The sequence below is a fragment of the Micropterus salmoides genome, unplaced genomic scaffold, assembly GCF_014851395.1.
Source record: "Micropterus salmoides isolate LMB-PRFRI ecotype aquatic unplaced genomic scaffold, ASM1485139v1 Ms_hic_scaffold_22, whole genome shotgun sequence".
In the NCBI taxonomy this organism is placed as follows: domain Eukaryota; kingdom Metazoa; phylum Chordata; class Actinopteri; order Centrarchiformes; family Centrarchidae; genus Micropterus; species Micropterus salmoides.
Genome location: NW_024041373.1, coordinates 625,587 through 646,463, shown reverse-complemented (window position 1 = coordinate 646,463; position 20,877 = coordinate 625,587). Strand labels below are relative to the sequence as shown.

The following is a 20,877-nucleotide window of genomic DNA, read 5'->3' as shown; positions in this document are numbered from 1 at the left end:
CAAGTAACACAGAGTTTAACAAACTATTTATTATATACACATATTCACATATTTATACTATGTGTTTGCTCCTTCTCCTTGTGTTCAACTATAGTGTGAAACCATTGGAGGACTGGAAGTGAAGACCCTTGTATCTACAATTGCCTTAAAATTTTGTTAAAGCTTTTTAAAATATTGAAACAGATTGTTAATGCTACTATCTCCTCAATAATCAGAACTTTTCATGCAGAACAAGTTCAACATCTGAAAGTTTACTGTAGCTCGTCAAACTTTTTTTATGTCCCGCCCCATCCAGCCTGTGATTGGTCAGTTAACGACAAGTGAATTGATAAGCTCATCGATTTTATGAAAAGTTGAAGATGTTTCAACAAAAAGCACCTGATATACCTGAGTAGGCACCTCACCAAACCCACAACCTCCTTATCATCTCCCTGCTGTCTCCTGTCTCACCGCTCCAGCTGCTGACACGTTATCTCTCTCTTTTAACGAGCTGCTCATTAGCTTAAAAGGACTAGTTTGCATCACTAATTTGCTTTACTAACCTCTTGTCCTCCGGTCACCACTGTCCTTTCTTTCCTAACAACCACTTTTTCAGACTCGTCTAAAAACTGAAAAATAATTTAGGATGTAACGTTATCAGTCTGTACAGGACAGAGCTGTAGGATACACCAGTTTAGCCTACATTTGTACCTGATGTTCTCAACATTGACAAGTAGGTAGTAACAAAATACAGCTACCAGTTACTTTCTATAAATAGAGCTAATGTTAAGTTACGTAGAAGCTAAAGACGTAGCCTACTAGCTTTCCTGCTCAGCATCGCAGTCTGAAGGGGAGGGGAGATGGCTTCATCAATCACAATCAATAACTCACAAATAAGTAGGCATATGACAGATAAACAAATAATTGAGCAGTAAGGCCCGGAGATCTACAGAAACTGTTAATATAACTTTCAAATGTTTCTAGTGTAAAATAAACACATTCTGCAAGTCGTAGACAGATGCATAAACAATATGTCCTTCAACATAGGAGACATCAAATTCAGCATCATTGGAGACAGACATAGACAGCCGATATAACATGGCACCTGTGTGCCATAACAACTTAGTCTAGCACACAAGCAAACACGCTGATGCTTAAGACATATCTATTATCAAAAAGAAAAATCCATCTTCCAAAGAAGATCAGTGAGGATCCAGTTAGAATTGACTTAGAAATTTAAGTGCAGACAACTAGACATGGAGAGAGCGACTGGATAGCTTATAGCAAACTCGCCAGTAAATAACTGAGGTCACAGTAAATTCAAGGGAAGCCACTAAGTCTTTGGCTTCTTCCACCTTAGAGAGTATTTTCCTACCATCACCTTTACTGGAATAATAAAAACTGCGCTAACGTGCAATAAAATAATTGTCGGCATTAATTAATTATTGATAATTTATTTATAATGTGATAATAATGCGTTAACGTGCCCTGCTCTAATTAAAGCGTGTAAACCTATTGTAGTGGGACCCACAAATCATAGTATGGACCTGAAAGTGTGCATACAATGGCCTCTTTAAGTTAAAGTTTTCTGGTGGAAGTCATAGTTTTGTAACATATCCTAAAGGTAACTGTGGCCATGAATCAGCACCTCATGGTATAATATTGTTTTTTAGTTTCTGGCCCTAGCAACACAAATTGCAACACCACAAATTGCACAACTATTCAGTCACTTGGTTTGTTATTAATGAAAAACCAGGCTTTCAAGTCCTATTATCTGTCTAATCTTACATCCCGTTGTGAGGGGAATTAAAGTGTTAGCTATTTGTGTTGCAGTTTGCAAGCTGAGGACTAAGAGCATGACTTCATGTTAGGCTGAGAATAGTGAGAAGATGGCGGCTGTCCAGTCAGAGTTCTGCAGGCTGCAGCACAGAGAGAGACAGATGGTATTTTCAGACTGCACTGCTGACTAAGAACATGAAAAGGATCTTAGAAGAAAAATTAAATGGAGGAAAGATTCTGCTTAACACAGTACACACTACTTTTTCTTGAGATGCATAAAGCCCTAATGATTGGGGATATATATGTGTGTGTGTGTGTGTGTGTGTGTGTGTGTCTGCAGCTAATCTCTACTACTGGACCCATCAAACTAATATTTTTTGTGTACATTTATGACTGTATGTTCACAGACGTCTCGTGGTTGCGGTGATTCACAATTGTTGAAAAAGCTATTTTATTGACTGCTCTGTTTTATAACCGGGCCAGTAGGTAAATGTGTTAGTTACGTTACGTACTTGAAATGACTTAGGACGTTGGTGTGTCATTCATATGCTATTTGGTGATACCAGGCCTGGTGGAGATCTGATCTAGTTCACAGTTTTTAGTTCTTCAGGTTTCTGGAAAAATTATCTCAAAATGAATAATTGCTACTTGCTCAGTAGTTCAAAACAGTGAGTACATTAGCCCATCCACACAACCTGCAAAGATTAGGCACATTAACTAGCTGACGAAGGCTGTAGGCATGGCTGTACACAGCGATGCCCAGGCATCATTATTTGTAACCTCATCCTTGAGCAACATTTATAAATGAACATCAGATTTAACTGGAATATAATGAAAAATTTCCTGGCTGATGAAAACTTAAAACAACTACTTCAGACCCAGTATTTAGCTTTTAACTCCATCAGCGGTGTCACTGTAAAGACACCGCTGCAGCTGGCTGCTATTTTCCAGCTATAAATTTAATGCCGACATGCGGACATCGGTGAGACTTGTGTGGATAACAAACTGGATAAAACCATCAAGTTCTTAAAATAACTCCAGCACAGAGAAAGCAGCACAAAAATAAAATCGCAACAGTTTGGAAGGTTATCCAACGAAGGTTAAAATCAAGGGCAACTGGACTTGGTTGAAGATTTGGAAGGTTATTAAAACATTTCCAGCGACAAGAGCTGCAGATCAGCTGCAGCATCACATCTGTGTCCGTCTGAGTGTCGGAGGAACGTGATGTTTAATGAGCTTTATTACCTGCTGTAATCAGCTGTTCCGCTTGTTTTGGAGAGGAGGAGACCAACTTTGGCTCTGTGTAAAAACCTCCTGACTCATCAAAACTTAAAACAACAACTTAGGACCCAGTATTTAGAGTAAACACACCGCTGCACCGCTGGCTGCTTTTTCCAATATATTTAATGCCAACATACGATCTCAGGAGGACATCAGACTTGTGTGGATTGACTGTTGATTGTGATTTATTGGTTTGCAAACAACGGTGGAAAAGAGAGGAGCACTCATAGAAAAACAGCCAACATTCTCCAGTTAAAGCCAGTAGCCTCTACTCGCCCATTCAGAATTTCACTGCAAGGCAAGCCCCGCCCCCCCCAAAGTACCGGTACTTTCGGAAAGCACTACCCCCCGAGCAGGGACTTTTTAGGGGGTAAAATGAAGACCCCAGAACTACATTTAGACCCTGGTCCCTCCGGTGGAAAAACAGTGAGTTTTAGCTCCTATCTCTATAAGGCCCCCCTCCCTGAAAGCCCACTTGCTTCTGATTTGCCAACTTCCCTGAGCACAGCTGAGGGGTGGGCCTAGCTGCACAGCGCAGAATCAAGCCCTGCTATGTGAGACCAGGCCTCATTGATTACTGTACAAATACACACCTTTATAACTTTATTCAATAGTTTTGGTGAAACTAGATCAGATTTGATGAAGAAAATATTGTGATTTTCCCTTTGTGATCCGGCTGGTCTGCCTCAAGTTTTGGTGATTTAGAGACTTTGTACCGCTTTAACTTATTGGCTGCTAAATACTGCTAACAGCAGCTGCTGCTAGCTACTCAATTAGCCGTGCAGCTAGACGTCCTATTGCTGCCTGGACTGGAAGCTTTGAGGTCCGGGGATGTGTTGGTTCAGAGCCAGCTAATAACAGCAGCTACCATTAGCAGCAGCTAGCGGTTACTGTTGCTTTAACATCAAGTAAAGCTATCTGTCCATCAGGAAACTTCATAAATCACAGATTTGAGGCAGAACAGCCAGAGGACATCAGAGGGAAAACCAGAACATATTTCCCTTCTTCAAACATAACTGCACTTTCTGTGAGACACTGAACAACCTCCAGCTCTAGCTCGATGAGTTCGTATGACCACTTCTCTGGAATGTGGGCTGGTTTATGTAAACTTTGCGTGTGTAAATATTAATGAGCCCAGATGATAGGTCACATCTTGCGCTTGTTGGCGTTTGTACGTTTTTCCAGCATCCTTTGCGTGTGTGACATATGAAGAAGGAAAGAATGGAGATTGAGGCTTACAGTATGTCCTTCCATGTACTGAACTTGTTATATTATATTCAACTATGCCAAGGTAATTACAGTTTTTTATTCTACTGCACCTTTAAAGAGTGACTAAATCCCTGGACCACTTTTTGCAGCTGAAAAACAATGTATATGGGTATTTAGTAGCGTTGATTATAGATTCAGGTCAAAATCCTACCATTTTAATGCACATCCAACGACAGTGACGACAGTCGTTACAGTCGTTGAGACTACCTGTGGCCAAGGTGGCCAAGAGGTAGTCTCAACGACTGTAACGACTGTCGTCACAACACCAAGGAACACTAACGAACCAGCGGTATCGATGACCCGGGCCAACGACCCCACTGAGGTTAAATAGCTGAGTTTCCCTGCCAGTCAGTCAGAACTGAAGAAGTCCTTTGGATAAGGGACGAAACGTCTTCCAGTATCTTCAACCAAGTCCAGTTGCCCTTCATTTTAACCCTCGTTGGATAACTATGCCCTGGATGACTGAGAATCTTCATAGACATTTTAATGCACAGTGTTTGAATTCTATTCTTGCATAGCGACTGCCCTCTATTGGTTGAAAACCGGCAGTTGAATTTTGCTATTAGCTAATCTGGTGGCAGGTGCAATATTATGTAGCTGTAGTACCGGAGGCTGCAGTTTCAGGACCGCAGCAATCCTGGGACCGCATTTCTAGGACCGTAGAGCTTTTGTGACAGCGCCATCTAGTGGAGAGGTGGTAGTAATGCACAGCAACACGAAGGAGGAGCTTGCAATTCAACTATGTGTTTGAAATAGTTGGATTTAGCATTATTTAGTTAGTTTTAATATTTGTGAGCCAGTGGCCAGAATGGCCAATGCTTTCCCGGCTGCAAAAACACCTCTAGACTGCAGCTTTCCAGCTGACCTAGAAATTAGGCACCAGCGGTACTGACACTCACCCACAGATACACACACACACTGGAGAGCCTCTCTGAGCTTATAGCTCAGCTACAGCACAGGTACCACACAGAAACTTGTAGAAAGGGCCATGAATGGGACTCTCTGTGTTTCCAGCACTGCCACAGAGATTCTGACAGCAGATGCTCCTGGCTACTTAGATCTGACTACATATGGCCGTTCCTGCTACACTGAGCAGGGCTCAGTCTGTCACTCTGGTCATTGTCTCCTTACCTCCGCGTCACAGACTAGTTGCCAACTCTTCAGTAAGGAAAGTAGCTATTGGCTGTTTGTTGTGAAGAGTAGCCTATAAAAACGATACTTGCTTTCATGTCAGAGTCTACAAAAGTCTCCAATAACACCAAAAAAAGTCGCTAGATTTGTGGCTTTTTTGGAAAAAAAATCGCTAAAGGGGTCTGAAAACTTGCTACCTATAGCGACAAAGTCGCTAAGTTAGCAACATAGCGACTTTGAGGGAGGGAGCAGAGCCAGGATTTGGGTGTGTAGTTACTCTTTAAAGAGTAACTTAACAGCAGCCAGGGTTTTGCTGCACTCTCTGTGTGAACGTCTGTTTCACCTCTGAACACAGCCAGCATCATTGTTGAGTGTGGTGAGAAGAGTGCTCTCTTGCACCTGTTGCCACACCCAACAGCCGGCTCACTGCTTTTCCTTCCTTGGACCACTATTGATAGATAATGACCACTATATGTCACTCAAATCCTTACGCTTGTCCATTTTTCCATTTTTCCAAAATGTTGATTTGCTGCCTAATATATCCCATACACTGATAGGTGCCAAGGTAACGAGATAATCAGTGTTATTCACGTCATCTGTATGTGCTCATAATGTTATGGCTGATCAGTATATAACCACCTCTGAAATTACAGCTGTGTATTGTCATACAGTATTTACTTTATCAGATCTACAGAAATCTCTATCTAGAAAGTTTTATCAGCACTGTATCACAGTACTCAGTTTACAACTGTGGATAATTGACTGAACACACTGATAAGTAATGTGAATGCTAGGTGTTGTCCTTTTTAAAACATGCACAATGGACGTGCCTTGTGTGTACAGAAAATATGCGGAGAAGCCAGCAGCCTTGTCAACAGGGGGAAGTTAGTCTCATGCCATTTTTCCTCTCCCAACACTCAGATGAGCCATCTGCCTCTATAAATAGACTAAAAGGAATGTCAATGTGAAAGAGAACGACAAAAAGAGGGAAGATGGGGGAAGGGATGGATGATAAAAGTAGAGTGAGAAGCATACGAGGGAAGAGATTAAAGTTTAAAAGAGACAGAATATCTGAGGGAGAGAAACAATTAGAAGTGTGATAATTTGACTAGAACTCTCTCTCATTCTCACTCTCTTTCTTTTTCTCTCTCTCTTTCCTGTCTTCTTGTCCATGTCCTGAGTCCTCAAGAATACTCCATATTGATAACTGACTTTCCAAAAATGCCTTATTGTGTTTCAACGTGGGCTTTTGCCAGCACGGCCTGACACATATTTCATGCACAGTTGCAGCCCAAAGTGCTTAACAATACAAGATCAGAATGTCAATCGGTAAATATATCAATGATAAATAGCAAAGGCAACAGAATAAACTAATAAAAACAGTCAATCCAAATTAAACACCAATTTAAAGCGATAGGTCTGTAATGTCTTTTTTGAAATACCAAGGGAGTTAGCTGTTCTAAGATCCAGGGGGAGGTGGACACTTTAGGGCCATAAACCCAGAAAGCAGCCTCACCACATTTCTTGTGGGAAACTAACAGAAAGGCAAAATGAGAGGTAGTCGCTGATAATTGAGGGTGATACATTATGTATGTAAGGTTTTGGACAAAAGTAAGGTACAGGTAGCCTGTGCATTGATACAAGCAACTCCTGGCTGAATTATATTTTTTTAGGGAGACCAGTAAAGAGTTGCAATAGTGGCTTGTAATAAAAGCACCTATCAGCATTTCAGCAAAAAAAATTAAATGGTCTAACTTTGACAATATTCCTGAAATGAAAATATGTTTTTGTGACCTTGTTAAATAATGAATTATTAACTAATGAAATTAAGATTAGAGTCTAAAACAATTCCCTGATCTGTAACATGTGTTTTGATTTGCTTAGACAGGCTGGCAAACACTCACTCAAGTCCCTGCCTCTGCTTTTGGACCAACAAGTAGAATTTCTAGAGTTAAATTTCATTTAAAAGAATATAATTTTTACTCATCCACATGTTAATATCAGTGAGAAAGTTTAAAAAGTATTTAAAGATCTGGGGTTTTCTGGTGAAACAGAGATATAAAGTTGTGTATCATCAGCATAACAGTGATATTTGATATTATGGTGACTAATTATGTTGCCCAGAGGGAGCATATATAAAGACAAAAGAACAGGACCATGAATGCTTCCTTGAGGAACACAGTATTCAAGGTCAGGTAATTATTTTATTTGCTAGATTGGTATAACCACAACAATACTCACAACGAACTATTTAATTTACATTTATTTAAAGATAACACGCCAGATTTGTCTGATTTCTACATTCTGCAGCAAAGCCAGTGTGGACATTCAAATTTATACATTCTTACAGATGAAAACGTGCATTGAAAATGTATGTTTTAGATATTGCTCACTTTTAGTCACAGTCCAGCCATGATTTGCATGTTAGCTTTGCAGCTAACATACAACTTAGCTAATGTTAGTTATAGTACTTGCTATTTTGTTGTTTTTATTATAGATGGGAAAGTCCCTGATTGCAGAGATGCACAGGAAGCTGAATTTAAATAGTGTGGTGTAAACGGGGTGTAGTGCACATGATGACTTCATTTTGTTGATGGTGACACCAATTTCATCAACTGTTGAAACTAAAACTAGAGGATGTCATGTTAGACGCACAGATTAGTAGATCACAAAGAGTTGATGTTTTTTTACTTTTCTTCCACTGTCTCTCGCGTTTCTTTTTAACTGATAAATAGCAGCAGTTTTCCAAGGTAATTTGTGGGGTACTTCATGTTTTTTAATTCTTAGATGAGCAGCTGTGTCAAAAGAAGACCAAGATCAGTTGTTATTTGTGCACAAGACCATCAGCTGAGCAAGCAGTGGATGGCATTTTTCACAATATCTAAAAACCTAGTCCTTGCCTCGTCATCAAGAGTTCACTTTACAACAACAGTCTCATTTCACTGTTGACCCGGACATAGTGGTATTAAAAAAAAAACAGAAATTGTCAGAAATGGGGACATCAGTCTTATTAGAGACATGTATTTCGATACCCCTTGTGATAACGTATTCCCATGGATGCGGTTGGCCCTCTTTTCATGCTGCACAAGACCAAACAGGCCAAAACATCTAAAGAGGGACCCTTTGAATTAGCAATGTTGTTGACATGAAAGTTAAAACTGTCAAGTAAAATGATCCTATCATAACTGGTGAGAACGATCAACATAAAATCAGAAGACTCAGATGAAATGTTGGTGTTGTGTTATTAAATAGTCACAGTTAGTATGTACTGGGTAAATAAAAAGTATTTAAAGCTTAACACGCCTCCAAAACAACACACAGATACTGGAAGCTCCTACAGCTCTTTTGTCTTGTCTACATGAGTAAAGACAGCTGTAATTTGGAGGGGAAGAGTCTAATAATATGGCAGAGACCGTTAAGGGAAAGCCAGCATTTGGTTAAAAATAAAAAACAAAGACGGTGTTTAGAGGTAAAATCATTAATATAAAAACTTGTATTAGACAGGGATCTGATATTCAGAAGTGCAATCTTTAGCAGCTCTGGTCTAGGGCAAGCAGGAATCGTCAGAGCAATTCGGGGTACCTGTGCATCTTGTCAGTGAAATTAAATTTTTATATATATATATATATATATTTATTTTTTATTTTATAAAGCAATTTTTAAAAACACACCGTTACGAAGTGCTTTGCATACAGGATAAAATACAAGTACAGACAGACAGACAGACACAAAGGACCACAGTTTTGTCAGAATTGCTACTGGTTGGTTACCGAGGAGAAGACACAATACCCGATATAAGGCACTGCCGGCCTTATAAAGCTAAAACCTCGTTTTACATTTACAGACTGCTGAGCTGTTAGGTCTGTTGAAGTATGGCATAATCAAGGCGCGGTGACCATCCACAGATATCATGTTTAAAAAGGGCATTAAAACTTAAAACTAAGAGCAATCAAGCAACAGTCACACAGCGTTGCATGGTGGTGATGATAACATCCATGCTGTAGATCTCCCATTCCACCGCCTCCCTAAGGTGCTCTATGGTGACTGTGGAGGACTCTGGAGTTCACCAAACTCAGTCTGGGTGGTGGAAGCAGCTTCATGCATGCTTTGTGAGTTGGTGTGTTATTGGGCTGGAAACAGAAGAAGAGTAGAAGAAGAAGAAAGTGTGGCCATAAAGGGACGCACATTCAGCAACATGTCAGCCACAATACTCAGGTAGGCTATGGTGTTTAAACCATGCTGGTAATAAGGGGTGTAATGTGTGCCACGAAAATATTCTCCACACCATTGCAGCAGCAGCAGCAGCAGCCTGAACTAGGGCTGCTCAATATATCGCCGGAGCGTCGTCATCGCAATGTGCTTTTGCGCAATAGTCACTTTGCAGAACAGTGCAATATAAAGCAAGTCAAATTAACTCAACCACCTCAACTTTTTTTCTGCTTGATAGAAAAGGTAAAAACGTAGACAGTTCTCATTTTCCATGTCTAATCAACAAGAGAAGTTTGTCTGATGTAACGTCATTTACTCCGATTTAAGAGATCTTGGAAACACAGTTTGTAACTAGTGAGTGATGAGCAGGCTCTGTATGCACAGTGAGCTAGCAATCCCAATATTATTCTTGATCAGTTCATTAATTCTTTTAGGATACTCATTTATTTTCAAATAGAGTAACTGAAGTCATTTGGTGAAACTTCCTGTCTTTTTTCATATCACAATATATATCGCAGAAAAGATCAATATTGCAATGTTAGTTTTTTCCAATATCGTGCAGCCCTAGCCTGAACCGTTGACACAAGGCAGGATGGATCCATGGATTCATGTTGTTTATGCCAAATCCTGAGGACCCTATTGAATCTGAAGGAATTCTTTCTTTCTTTCTTTCTCCAAAATGAATAGCATTTTTGGCAGCCTAAACATGATCAAAAACTCACCAAACTGTGCACAAAATTCAAGGGTGGTGAAAATGTACATGTCATATGGTTTTGCCTTAACATATTGATGATGCTACGTTGTGAAGATTGTGAGTTTCCGGTTAACAGCCTATCCATGGCATAGAAGTTGGATGCTTCGCCAAGAAAAAGGAATTTGTTGTAACTTCACTGTACATGCTCATATCAGTCTTTAATCTTTTCTGGTTAGAAATGCATCAGCAGTGAATTATTACATAACCAGAGCCTTTAGTGTCACATAATCTAAAGGTTTTTTAATGTTACCCGGCTGCTGGTGACAGAGCAGGCGTTCAGCTGGAAACAGCGCTGCATTGAAGAAAACTAAAACATAAGGTGCACGTTATGTCAGATGCTGGTGGGAAGATGTAATATGATGAAGGGAGTCCAGTTTCAGTAACAGATTACGGTATCAGATGCTAAAACAATGCACAGCTGTTTTATGATACGATGAGACAATAAGAATTTACAACCAATTTTAAAGCAGTGGCAACAGGAGAATGATGTTCTGAAGTATCTATCAGAAATGTGCACTTGGATGTATTTGATTGGCAACGTTGCACTTTGCTGTATGACATCGCATTTCATTGTGACTAAAGTTGTGCTATGTCCAGCTTTTCTGCCCCATGACCCTGCAGTCTTTGGCCAGAGACCTCTGTGTGCAACCTAAGGTGTGCAACTGCAGCACGCTATAGATCAGCTTGATGTGAATACAGCCATAGTCTGTAACTGTTGTTGACTTTATGTATTGCAGGATAATGGCGATGACTCCCATCGGATCTCTCCCAGCCCTGTGGTCCACGTCAGAGGTCTGTGTGAGGCAGTGGTGGAAGCAGACCTGATAGATGCCCTGGAGAAGTTTGGACCAATATGGTGAGACAGTGTGTGTGTGGAAGTGTTTGTGTGTGTGCAACTAATGGGTGAATTTACAAAAGGATTTTGTGTTTTTTGCGGCCACTTAACCTGCACAAATAAGACAAAAAGAAAACGTGTACTTCTCAAAGCATCCACAAAGGGTGAAATGCACCTCTAACTGCAGCAACAAATAGGGCCTCAGTGCCTCTTCGCTCGGGTTCTATTTATATGCATTTAACACAAATAGCTAATCAGCCAATCACATGGCAGCAACTCAAAGCATTTACTGTATGCTTGCAGATGTGGTCAAGACAACCTGCTGACGTTCAAACTGAGCATCAGAATGGGGAAGAAAGGGGATTTAAGTGACTTTGAATGTGTGGTATGGTTGTTGGTGCCAGACGGGCTGCTCTGAGTATTTCAGAAACTGCTGATATACTGGGGTTTTCACGACCAACCATCTCTAGGGTTTACAGAAGCAGATTGGCTACACCAGCAGAAGACCACACCGGGTGCCACTCCTGTCAGCTAAGAACAGGAAACTGGAAAATAGAAGATTGGAAAAACCTTGCCTGGTCTGATGAGACAGACTTCAGATGTTGGTGTCGGTTGTTTGATAGGCTACGTCATTTACACCGGTGTTGTGCAGAATTCTCTGCACGCGTGCATGCACCTCGCCCAAGGTAACGCTCATTTATGTTGATAAAACAGGTGGATGCAAATCTAGGCAGGTAGCCTTCATCATTTGTTCCGCCGAATTTTAATCCGTGTATGGTTCGTTCTTTGATTATTTCGTTTCAAAACCGAATCGGAAAAAAACAAAAAATTTGCCAATTCGGTCGGTTTTAAAACCAAAACGGAAAAATATTGATTTTGATATTTAATGTCCCATTTGTGTAGCTTTGTGTGTTACACTTGATAAACCTGCAGCAGATACACTGGTGCCTGGTTAAATGTAATTAAGATGAGCTTGAACATAAGTGGGTTTTTAGTTAGAAAAACAGGAAGCTCAACGTTCAGTTTGTAACTGGGACAGGAACAGGAACGCCTGAGAATCTTCTGCTTTTTAAGATTTCTTCAGTATCAAAGTAATTCAGTGATAGTTGCCAGTACATCCAATGGTACACAGCAAACAAGAACTGTTATTTTGGCGACCTGTATATTAATGAATCATGCACGGATTAAGATGTTTGGGTAATTTTCGTTCATTATTTAAATATATGCTAATTAGCCTAATACACCATAGGGGGCTCATTTGGAATAAAGCTCTGCTTTAAAGCGTGGTATGGACGAGCACTTAATGGCAAATAAAGATGTCTTTTATTAATTAATTTCAGGCATCATTTATGCCTATTATTATTATTATTATTATTATTATTATTATTATTATTATTATATGTAGGCATTTTGCTACAATTAGTTTTAGAGAAGACACAACAGCTGCAGCAGCCTCTCTACACTGTTTCGACCTGACATTTATTTTCTTCATGAGATGGAAGAATTTAGAAAGTTGCACGGTGCTGCGGAGAGCCTCCAGCTGCAGTAGCACATGGGTCATGCAAAAACCCGAAGCGTTGGAGTTCATCCAGCTAGAGGGAGCGTACAGGGCCAGGGAGAGGAGTGACCCAGTGCACTGCGGACGGACGGTGATCATTCCCCCTGGCTGGATCAACGCTGAAGCTCCTTATTTATGTAATGCAACAAGCCACAACAAAATGTTTTTGCTCCAGTGAGTTCGAACCCAGCTTGGCGCGATCTTACAAAAAAGTAGCCTACATTTTCTTTAATTTTTTTTTTTTCGTGTAGTGCTCACTTCTACAAACCTATTCGCCACAGTCACTATGAGATGCAATGTGACTTGAAAAGAAATAGCCTATATGTTTTGACAGTGTGACCAATCTGGGGATGGAGGCAGACCACAGCGGTTGCAAACAACAGGCACACTTGTACAGCTGCCAGTTAGTTTGAAAACCCAGTAGTGATACAACACCAGCCATAGATAGAACAAAACGCAGCTGCTTTGTTTTTCCGTTTGGGTTTAAAACAGAAAACAAAAACAAATGTCTATTTTTTTGTTGACAGTTTTTCCATTTTGGTTTTAAAACTGAAAAACTGAAAAACAACTTGTTTTTTTTTTTTTTCTATTTGGTCTTGAAATCAAAGATTATGCATCCACCTCTTAAGGTTCTTTTCAGACACTTTGCTGTGCATACTGATCAGACACATTTTTTTGCTAAATCTCAAGGAATGCTACATCTACTAACTTTAATGAAATATTAACTTTAACTCTAACTAATATAACTCTAAATGTTTATAAAACATATAATTTGAATCATTTATCACCATTGATGAACCCCACAAAGAAAATTATATCGTTATGTTACTATGAGTTACTGTTAGAAATTCCAACAGTAACTCATGATATTTCATTGAATTTACAAACAATGTTCAATATCAGGTTATAAATCGTTATTGGAATATGAAATGACCTATACGGGATCAGAATTTTTTGTCATATCGCACAGCCCTAGTGACACATAAGCCATCCAACACAGTGTTGACAGCACTTGGTGTGACACTTCTTACAAATGCGCTAAAGTTACCATCAGCTCTATGAAGATGCTTATAATTTCACTCTGTGTGTGGCTGTTAGCGCTGGTGTGGTGGACATTTTTGTGCATTGAGGCTCATTTGCATAGACGGGGGGCAATTGTGCGCCAAATGTATGTTTAACAAGCAATTGAACAGCAATTGAACCATCCTGCCTGTGTAAAAAGAAACCTCAGCCAGTAGTAGTCACGGTTCAGGACTTAGTGTTGGTTTGTTTCTAGTCTGTTATCAAATTAACTCAAACACTTAAGTCAGACAGTGTCAGTACTCACCTCTTCCTAGGTGTCTCCTCAGGAAGGGGCGGAGGCAAAATAGTGCGAAAGGCCAAAGCACCTGCTTAAGAGCTCCAGGGAGGGTACATAAGGCAGTCAGTGGCTTTCAGTGTCAGGTTGTTGTTGGTTGGTGTTTGTGTCTCATGGTGTCTGCATGGACAACAAGAAATGCTACAGTTGTACTTTACATTTTACCTCTATCTCATGTCTCTCTGTGGGAAAACTTAAAGCCACTGCCAGACCATCGGACAGGGACACATGAAGGAAAAAATGCAAGCACAGTTCACAGATACCAAGTGACTGGTGCAATAAACTTCCAGTAGGGTTAGTGTAAAGAGTTACAGATGCTGAATAATTGAAGTAAACATTTTGTGATACCGCAGTTTCCACTCTAAACGACTTCTCCATTATTTACACTCCCTGCAATATGCAGTATTCATTAACTTCTCATTCACCTGAATGGAGCTGCAGAGAAAAGCTTTCTGTGAAGGACACACACACACAAACACATAAACATAGGTATTATCGTATTGCACTGATTTGGCAGGTTCTTTAAAAGGCCTTATCGCTCACTGTTTCATCATTCATTACTTTTGGCTTTAATGAAAAGCAGGTCGTGAACTCCTTTACCTTCTTACTGGGGTTGAGAAGACTGACCCATTCTTATCAGATCTGTTGAGAATGGAGTACTGAGGATTGAAACACAATCATCTGTTCTGAGATGTTGCCAAAGAGTGGAGGACCTGCAGTATGGCTGGCTGTCCGTTAGGTGGAAGAGATTTGAGTGAATAGCATGTGTATGTCCTATCTTAATGTTTGCTTGTGTGTGTTCTCAGTTATGTGATGATGATGCCATTCAAGCGTCAGGCACTTGTGGAGTTCTCTGCAGTGGAGAGTGCTGACCGCTGTGTTTCCTGTGGAGCCAAGGAGCCTGTATACATCGCAGGTTGGATCACTGTAAAGCCTTACACATGCTTTTATGTAGCATACTGTATGTGTTTATATTTTCATCCATCTGTTCATTAGGCCAACAGGCGTACTTTAATTACTCCACATCCAAGAGAATCACCAGGCCGACCAACGCTGACAACCCCAACAGTGGCAACAAGGTCCTCCTGCTGTCCATACAGAACCCCCTGTACCCCATAACCACGGTAAACACACACAGTGGCGTCTGTGTGGACTTTTTTTTTCAAATCATTAGTGGAAAACTCATTATAAATACAATTAGAATGCACCTTTAAAAACAGCTGCATGTATATTATACTTTTGGTCATTTGATATTGTGTCACATTTTTGTTGATTATTGGCATGATCTTACTAGCCACAAGAGCAAATCAGTTTGCACTGCATTATAATGACAACAAAATAAAGCTTCATTGTAATGGACTGATATGGAGCTTCAGTTCTCTGCCATTTCTGACTACATTTAAAGTTTTTTTCAATTGAGCGAAGCAGAAGTGTATGTGGACCAAACTGTGAATCATTTTTCATTGCTTTCACACATGCATTCAGTAACTACTTTCTCCAAAATCCAGGAACTCTTTTCTCATTACTATGTCACCACCTGCAAAACTCTGTATATGTGCATATACAGAGTGCAGAAATGTGTGTAGTTTTATGAAATTGGTTTTACTGTAAAACTGCAAGCTGAGTGTAAAGCAGAAAATGTGCTTGCATTTTAGCAGAATTGGTTCAAGTGGTTGGTACTTCTATTACAGGTTGTGGTCATTGTGTCTCACGTACCAGTGTTATTGTGTGAACAACTGAGAAAAACTGTGTTGCAGCACTAACATTTCAGGAACTAAATTGCTGAATGCAGTTTTTCTCAGTCGCTTTGGTACATTTCTGCAATCATCCTCAACATTTACAAAACTATTTGTATTTGTAAACTAGGGTCCTATGAAATCCATTTTAAAAGAGTGTGTAATCATGGTGGATGAATAAAATTTCATAAATTCAATAAGAAATATTACATATTGAATCAGGGGTACAGTGGTTAGCACTGTCGCCTCACAGCAAGAAGGTGGAGTGTGTGGAGTTTGCATGTTCTCCCCGTGCCTGCGTGGGTTCTCAGGGATTGGCTCAGCTGGGATTGGCTCCAGCCCCCCCGCGACCCTGTACGCATAAGCGGTTGACAATGGATAGATGGACATATTGACTCAATATCAATGAATTGAATGATGTTTAATGCAATATAGAAATATTCAAATTTATGTGGACAATTCAGATTAAATGTGTTGCAACAGTAGGATATTAAAATACTATAATACTATTTATTAGGGGACAATTCACAATGAATTCATTGCTGCAATACATGTATTGTGAATTGTTGCTACTCTCACATGGGCAACGCTCCTCTTTGTTTACAAAGCTTGACCGGACGGACTGTTTTAACGGAATATCTGAATCTGCCCACACAACCACAAAGTCTACAATGAGTTTGTGTCTTGCATCTGCTGATGTGGTTTCATCTTTAAGGCACTAAGCCCCACCCCCACCGTGTGTGATGTGTTCCTGAGCGAGACACTTAACCCCTAGTTGCTCCAGAGCTGTGCGGCCACTGACATATATAGCAATTGTAAGTCACTTTGGATAAAAGCGCCAGATAAATGACTAATGAATTAATTAAGACTCCTGATTTCTAGAGATATAACCAACATTTTGGCAGATTTCATTATATTCCGCATTTCACAGTTTGCATTTTTATTGTCAAATTCTGCTATTTCGTCCGAGATTTCTGCAGCTTTCAGGTGGGGCGGGGGTCATTTTACCAAATCAATGGTAGGGGAAACACTGTGGTCATATAGCAGCCAAGCAATTGGTTTAAAGTTTCTACTATTTTGCTATTTGTGGCACCCTTATGGGTTGAATTTAATGAAATAATAATATAATGCAAGCTACACTACAGTAACCTGTTCACAAATCTTTATTCAAAATCATGTTATATCAAGAATCAAGGCAGATGTAACCAATCCAAGAATGCTTGCCAATGTCACCACTCACTACATTTTTAAGTCAGTTTAGACTACATGCTACAACGTTTGTTACTCAGTGGGAATCAAGAACACCTCTTAGCAAATTTGAGGGAGACTGGATGAGTGGTTTAGGAAGGCTTTACAAAAAATGTTCTTAGGAAATCGCAGTTTGGCAATTTCCTGCTTGACGCAGTGATTTTGTGTCAAAAGAGGGAAGAAAATGTGCTTCTTTGTATCTGTTAGAAGGTAGTGACACAATACAAGGTTACTATAGCATAGCATTATAGCATTGTCATCTGTCCTGGTGGTAAAGTTTTTTATTGATTGGAGTGTAACAATGTCTGAATTACGTTTTGTACCATACTTGTCAAGTTTTGAGTCTACCAGATCCCTAAAAAAGACCTGAAGATGTATCAGCATGGAGTTAGATTTCTGTCTTATTGTGATTTGGTACTGCACAGTGGCCTGAGGCTGCTCTTCATGCAGGGCAAGACTCACTAGAAAATTAGAAACTTTTAGATTGTGTTGAATTTCTTTGTTTCCTTTTGTGGTCCAGGATGTTCTGTACACAGTGTGTAATCCCATCGGCAGTGTGCTGAGGATCGTCATCTTTAAACGAAATGGAATTCAGGCCATGGTGGAGTATCCTTACTAATGTGTGAATTTGTGTGTCTTTACATGGTATGTGTTGGAATGTGCAGTGTGCTCTCCTTGACCCCACTCCTCCAGGTTTGAATCCGTTCAGTGTGCTCAGAAGGCCAAAGCTGCTCTGAACGGAGCTGACATCTACGCTGGTTGCTGTACACTCAAGATTGAATATGCAAGAGTAAGAGACACAAAACACATCATCAGTCACAAGTATTGTTGAGAGAATGTGGAGTAAGATGTGAAATGAGGTTATGTGGTTTGAACCAATAACCAAAATTGTACAAGATTGTGGACAGGGTTCAGATCATCAGGAGGAGATGAGACATAACTGTGTGTCATTTGCGTAGCGATGGATACACCATGTTATATGTACAGACAGAAAATAATGGGGCCCAGCACTGAACCTTGGGGTACACCACAATACATACTTACTTCTGAGCAGAACTCCCCACCTGATTGTGACTGGTACCCCATTCAGACGGACACACTGACGAGGTGATTTATCTGACTGCGTCAACAAACAAATAGGTGACTTTAAATTGTCCTTAGTTGTGAGTGTGACTGGTTGTCTGTTTATGTGTGGCCCTGCAATGGACTGGCAACCTGCCCAGGGTGTACCCCGTCTTTCGCCCGATGTCAACTGGGATTTGCTCCAGCACGCCCCACGACCCTGTAAACAGGATAAGCGGTTGACGATGGATGGGTCAACATGCTTCAGCTGACTATTCTTTGTGACACTCCTCCCACCAATGTTGAACTTGGATCAGACTTAGGTGATCAGGAGTCTACGTTAAGGATGAAAATGAATTTGTTGATACTGATATTTAAAGGTTAACCGACCAGCTGCTAAAAACAAGAGATAGAAAGACAAAGTGTGCATGTGTTGGCGTGTGAGAAAGAGTGTGTGTGTGAACAGAACGAGATAAGTGAAACTGAAACTTAACTTTATCTGGTGATCGTGTCATGATTCAGTGTAATTCTGTGGTTTATCAGTGACGTGCATGGATCTGCACTGGGACAATGACAAGAGACGAGATTAACCTGTCTCATTTTACATGTACAGAGTGGGCCTTATAAAGAAAAACATCTTTTACCTTTGCATCATTCTCTTTCTCCCTCCCTCTCTCTCTCCCGTGTGATGATAGTTAAGTTAAGGCAACACCTTGGTTAAAGTTAGAGTCATCTTAAATAGTAAATAAACAGTAAACGCTAGATCTGAGATGACATCATTTTGGAAACAAGGCTGGCAGTAGATGGTAGAACATAGGTTTATTTGTCATATTACAACAGGTTGTAAAGTGAAATTAAGTTTTTGACTCCCTTCTGCTATGTAGCAGACAATATACAGTCATACAAAAGCAATTAAAAATTAACTAAATTAAAAATAAACTATAATCAATGGAGCAGTGCTGAGGATGAATTTGAGCTCAACTGTCTGATAGCTTGGGAGAAAAAGCTGCTCTGCAGTCTGATGGTGCGGCAGCAGAAACTAGTTAGGTTAAGTTATCAATTTCCTCCCGATATGAAGTCTCATCTGTCAATATTTAAATATGTATTAGAGCAAGATATTTTTTAAGCCGAAGTCTTTGCCACAGAGTCTAGTTTATGTCTCGGTAGGATTGGTGCAATTGGTGAACAAACATCAAACGAACAACATGGAAGCACACAAACAGCATCCAAAACAACAACAAATAAACTAGTGAGCTATTTTAAATAGTTTTTACAAAAATACAGTGGCTGACAAGAGTTGGGAAGCACAGGGGAGACTCTCCAGGGCCTAAGTCAAAGCTAACTTTTTTTTTATCCATTCGTGCTAGAAAATACCTGGTGACGGCCACTTTTCTTCCCATATTAGATTATGGTGATCTGATATATTCTCTATTCACCGGGGCACCCGTTCACACACTCGCTCCTTCTATTCCTCCTCTACCACACTGACAGCTGCCACAAAGCTACACAGCTAATCAGCTAGGATCATCACAAACATGACAACAGACGGACAGACAGTACTGACCTGTCGTTTATGTGGAACAGCAAAGCTAATGTTACTCACCTGTCCAGCAGAAACAGAGCAACCTCAGCATCGGTTTTCATTCTTTTCAAATCACGGGGATTTATCCAGCAGACCCTCACAGATGTTAACACAGGTCTTCCCCTCGCCTGGTCATATAACTTATTTCACAATTCATCAGACCTTTCCTTCATTGGCTGTTTCTCAGCCATCTCCACAACTATAGAGTCCCGTATTGAGTCAAGCATGTTTGAATGTACCAGTGTTTGTTTACGTTCTCTCCCACTGCTTCAAGCATGAGCGCAACCGCCACCTGTTGCACACTTCGAGCAGCTTTGTTTGTGTTCCATTTACAGACCCAGGGCTGCGTAGGAAAACTGGATTTTTTAGCGAGGAAATATTCGCTGAATATAACAAAAACTGTACTGGATTAGAATGGCAAATATCCCTTTAAACTCTATGGCATTCATTAAACAGCGAAGTGGCAGGAAAAAAAGAGTAACTATTGTATATACAATATCATGACATGCGCAGACAGAATGGTAGATGGACGTTTCTGTAAAGAAATTCAGTTCCATATTCAATTTGCTGGTAAAAATTGGTCAGGCTTTCCACATGGGTCTTAAAAGTGGGTCTGTTATCTATCCAGATTTCTGCATATCTTTCAGAATTTTCATTTTGAGAATTCTGAAGGGTTTGGCATAGAGTTCTTGAAACTAAACTTTACACTGCTAGATTTTAAGCCTGAGATGTAAGTTGCCGTCAGGCTGTGATTGGGGGCAAATCGGCGATCCATCGAGGAGTCTGCCGACTCGACATCCACATCCAGCCAATGAGAGCAGGCGGCTACTTTTTTCACCACAAAACACTTTTTACTCACCTCCAGCTCTCTCTGCAGCACAGATAATCCCTGCTACCTGCGTGTGTTAAACCATTGTTTCCATTCAAAATGCGCTTTTGACCAGTAGTCGGGTGACATCGTCCTTGTCAGCTCATGTAGTGTGTGACCTTCTGTCAGCTCATGTAGTGTGTGACCTTCTGTCAGCTCATGTAGTGTGAACGCCACAACGACTGCAAGACTCCGTCACAAAACAACAAGTCTCTAGTCTGAACAGCAC

General features: G+C 40.3%; 1 protein-coding gene across 1 annotated transcript in view; it reads left to right on the top strand.

Annotated features, from left to right (window-relative positions):
* The window catches only part of LOC119917175 (heterogeneous nuclear ribonucleoprotein L-like), a 54,447-nt gene that overhangs the window by 10,094 nt on the left and 23,476 nt on the right, over positions 1-20,877 (top strand). Inside the window, exons 2-6 of the mRNA XM_038737322.1 lie at positions 11,140-11,258; positions 14,959-15,068; positions 15,149-15,276; positions 17,657-17,742; positions 17,830-17,926. Coding sequence (XP_038593250.1) covers positions 11,140-11,258; positions 14,959-15,068; positions 15,149-15,276; positions 17,657-17,742; positions 17,830-17,926 — 540 coding nt within the window. The remainder of the gene's footprint in view (positions 1-11,139; positions 11,259-14,958; positions 15,069-15,148; positions 15,277-17,656; positions 17,743-17,829; positions 17,927-20,877) is intronic.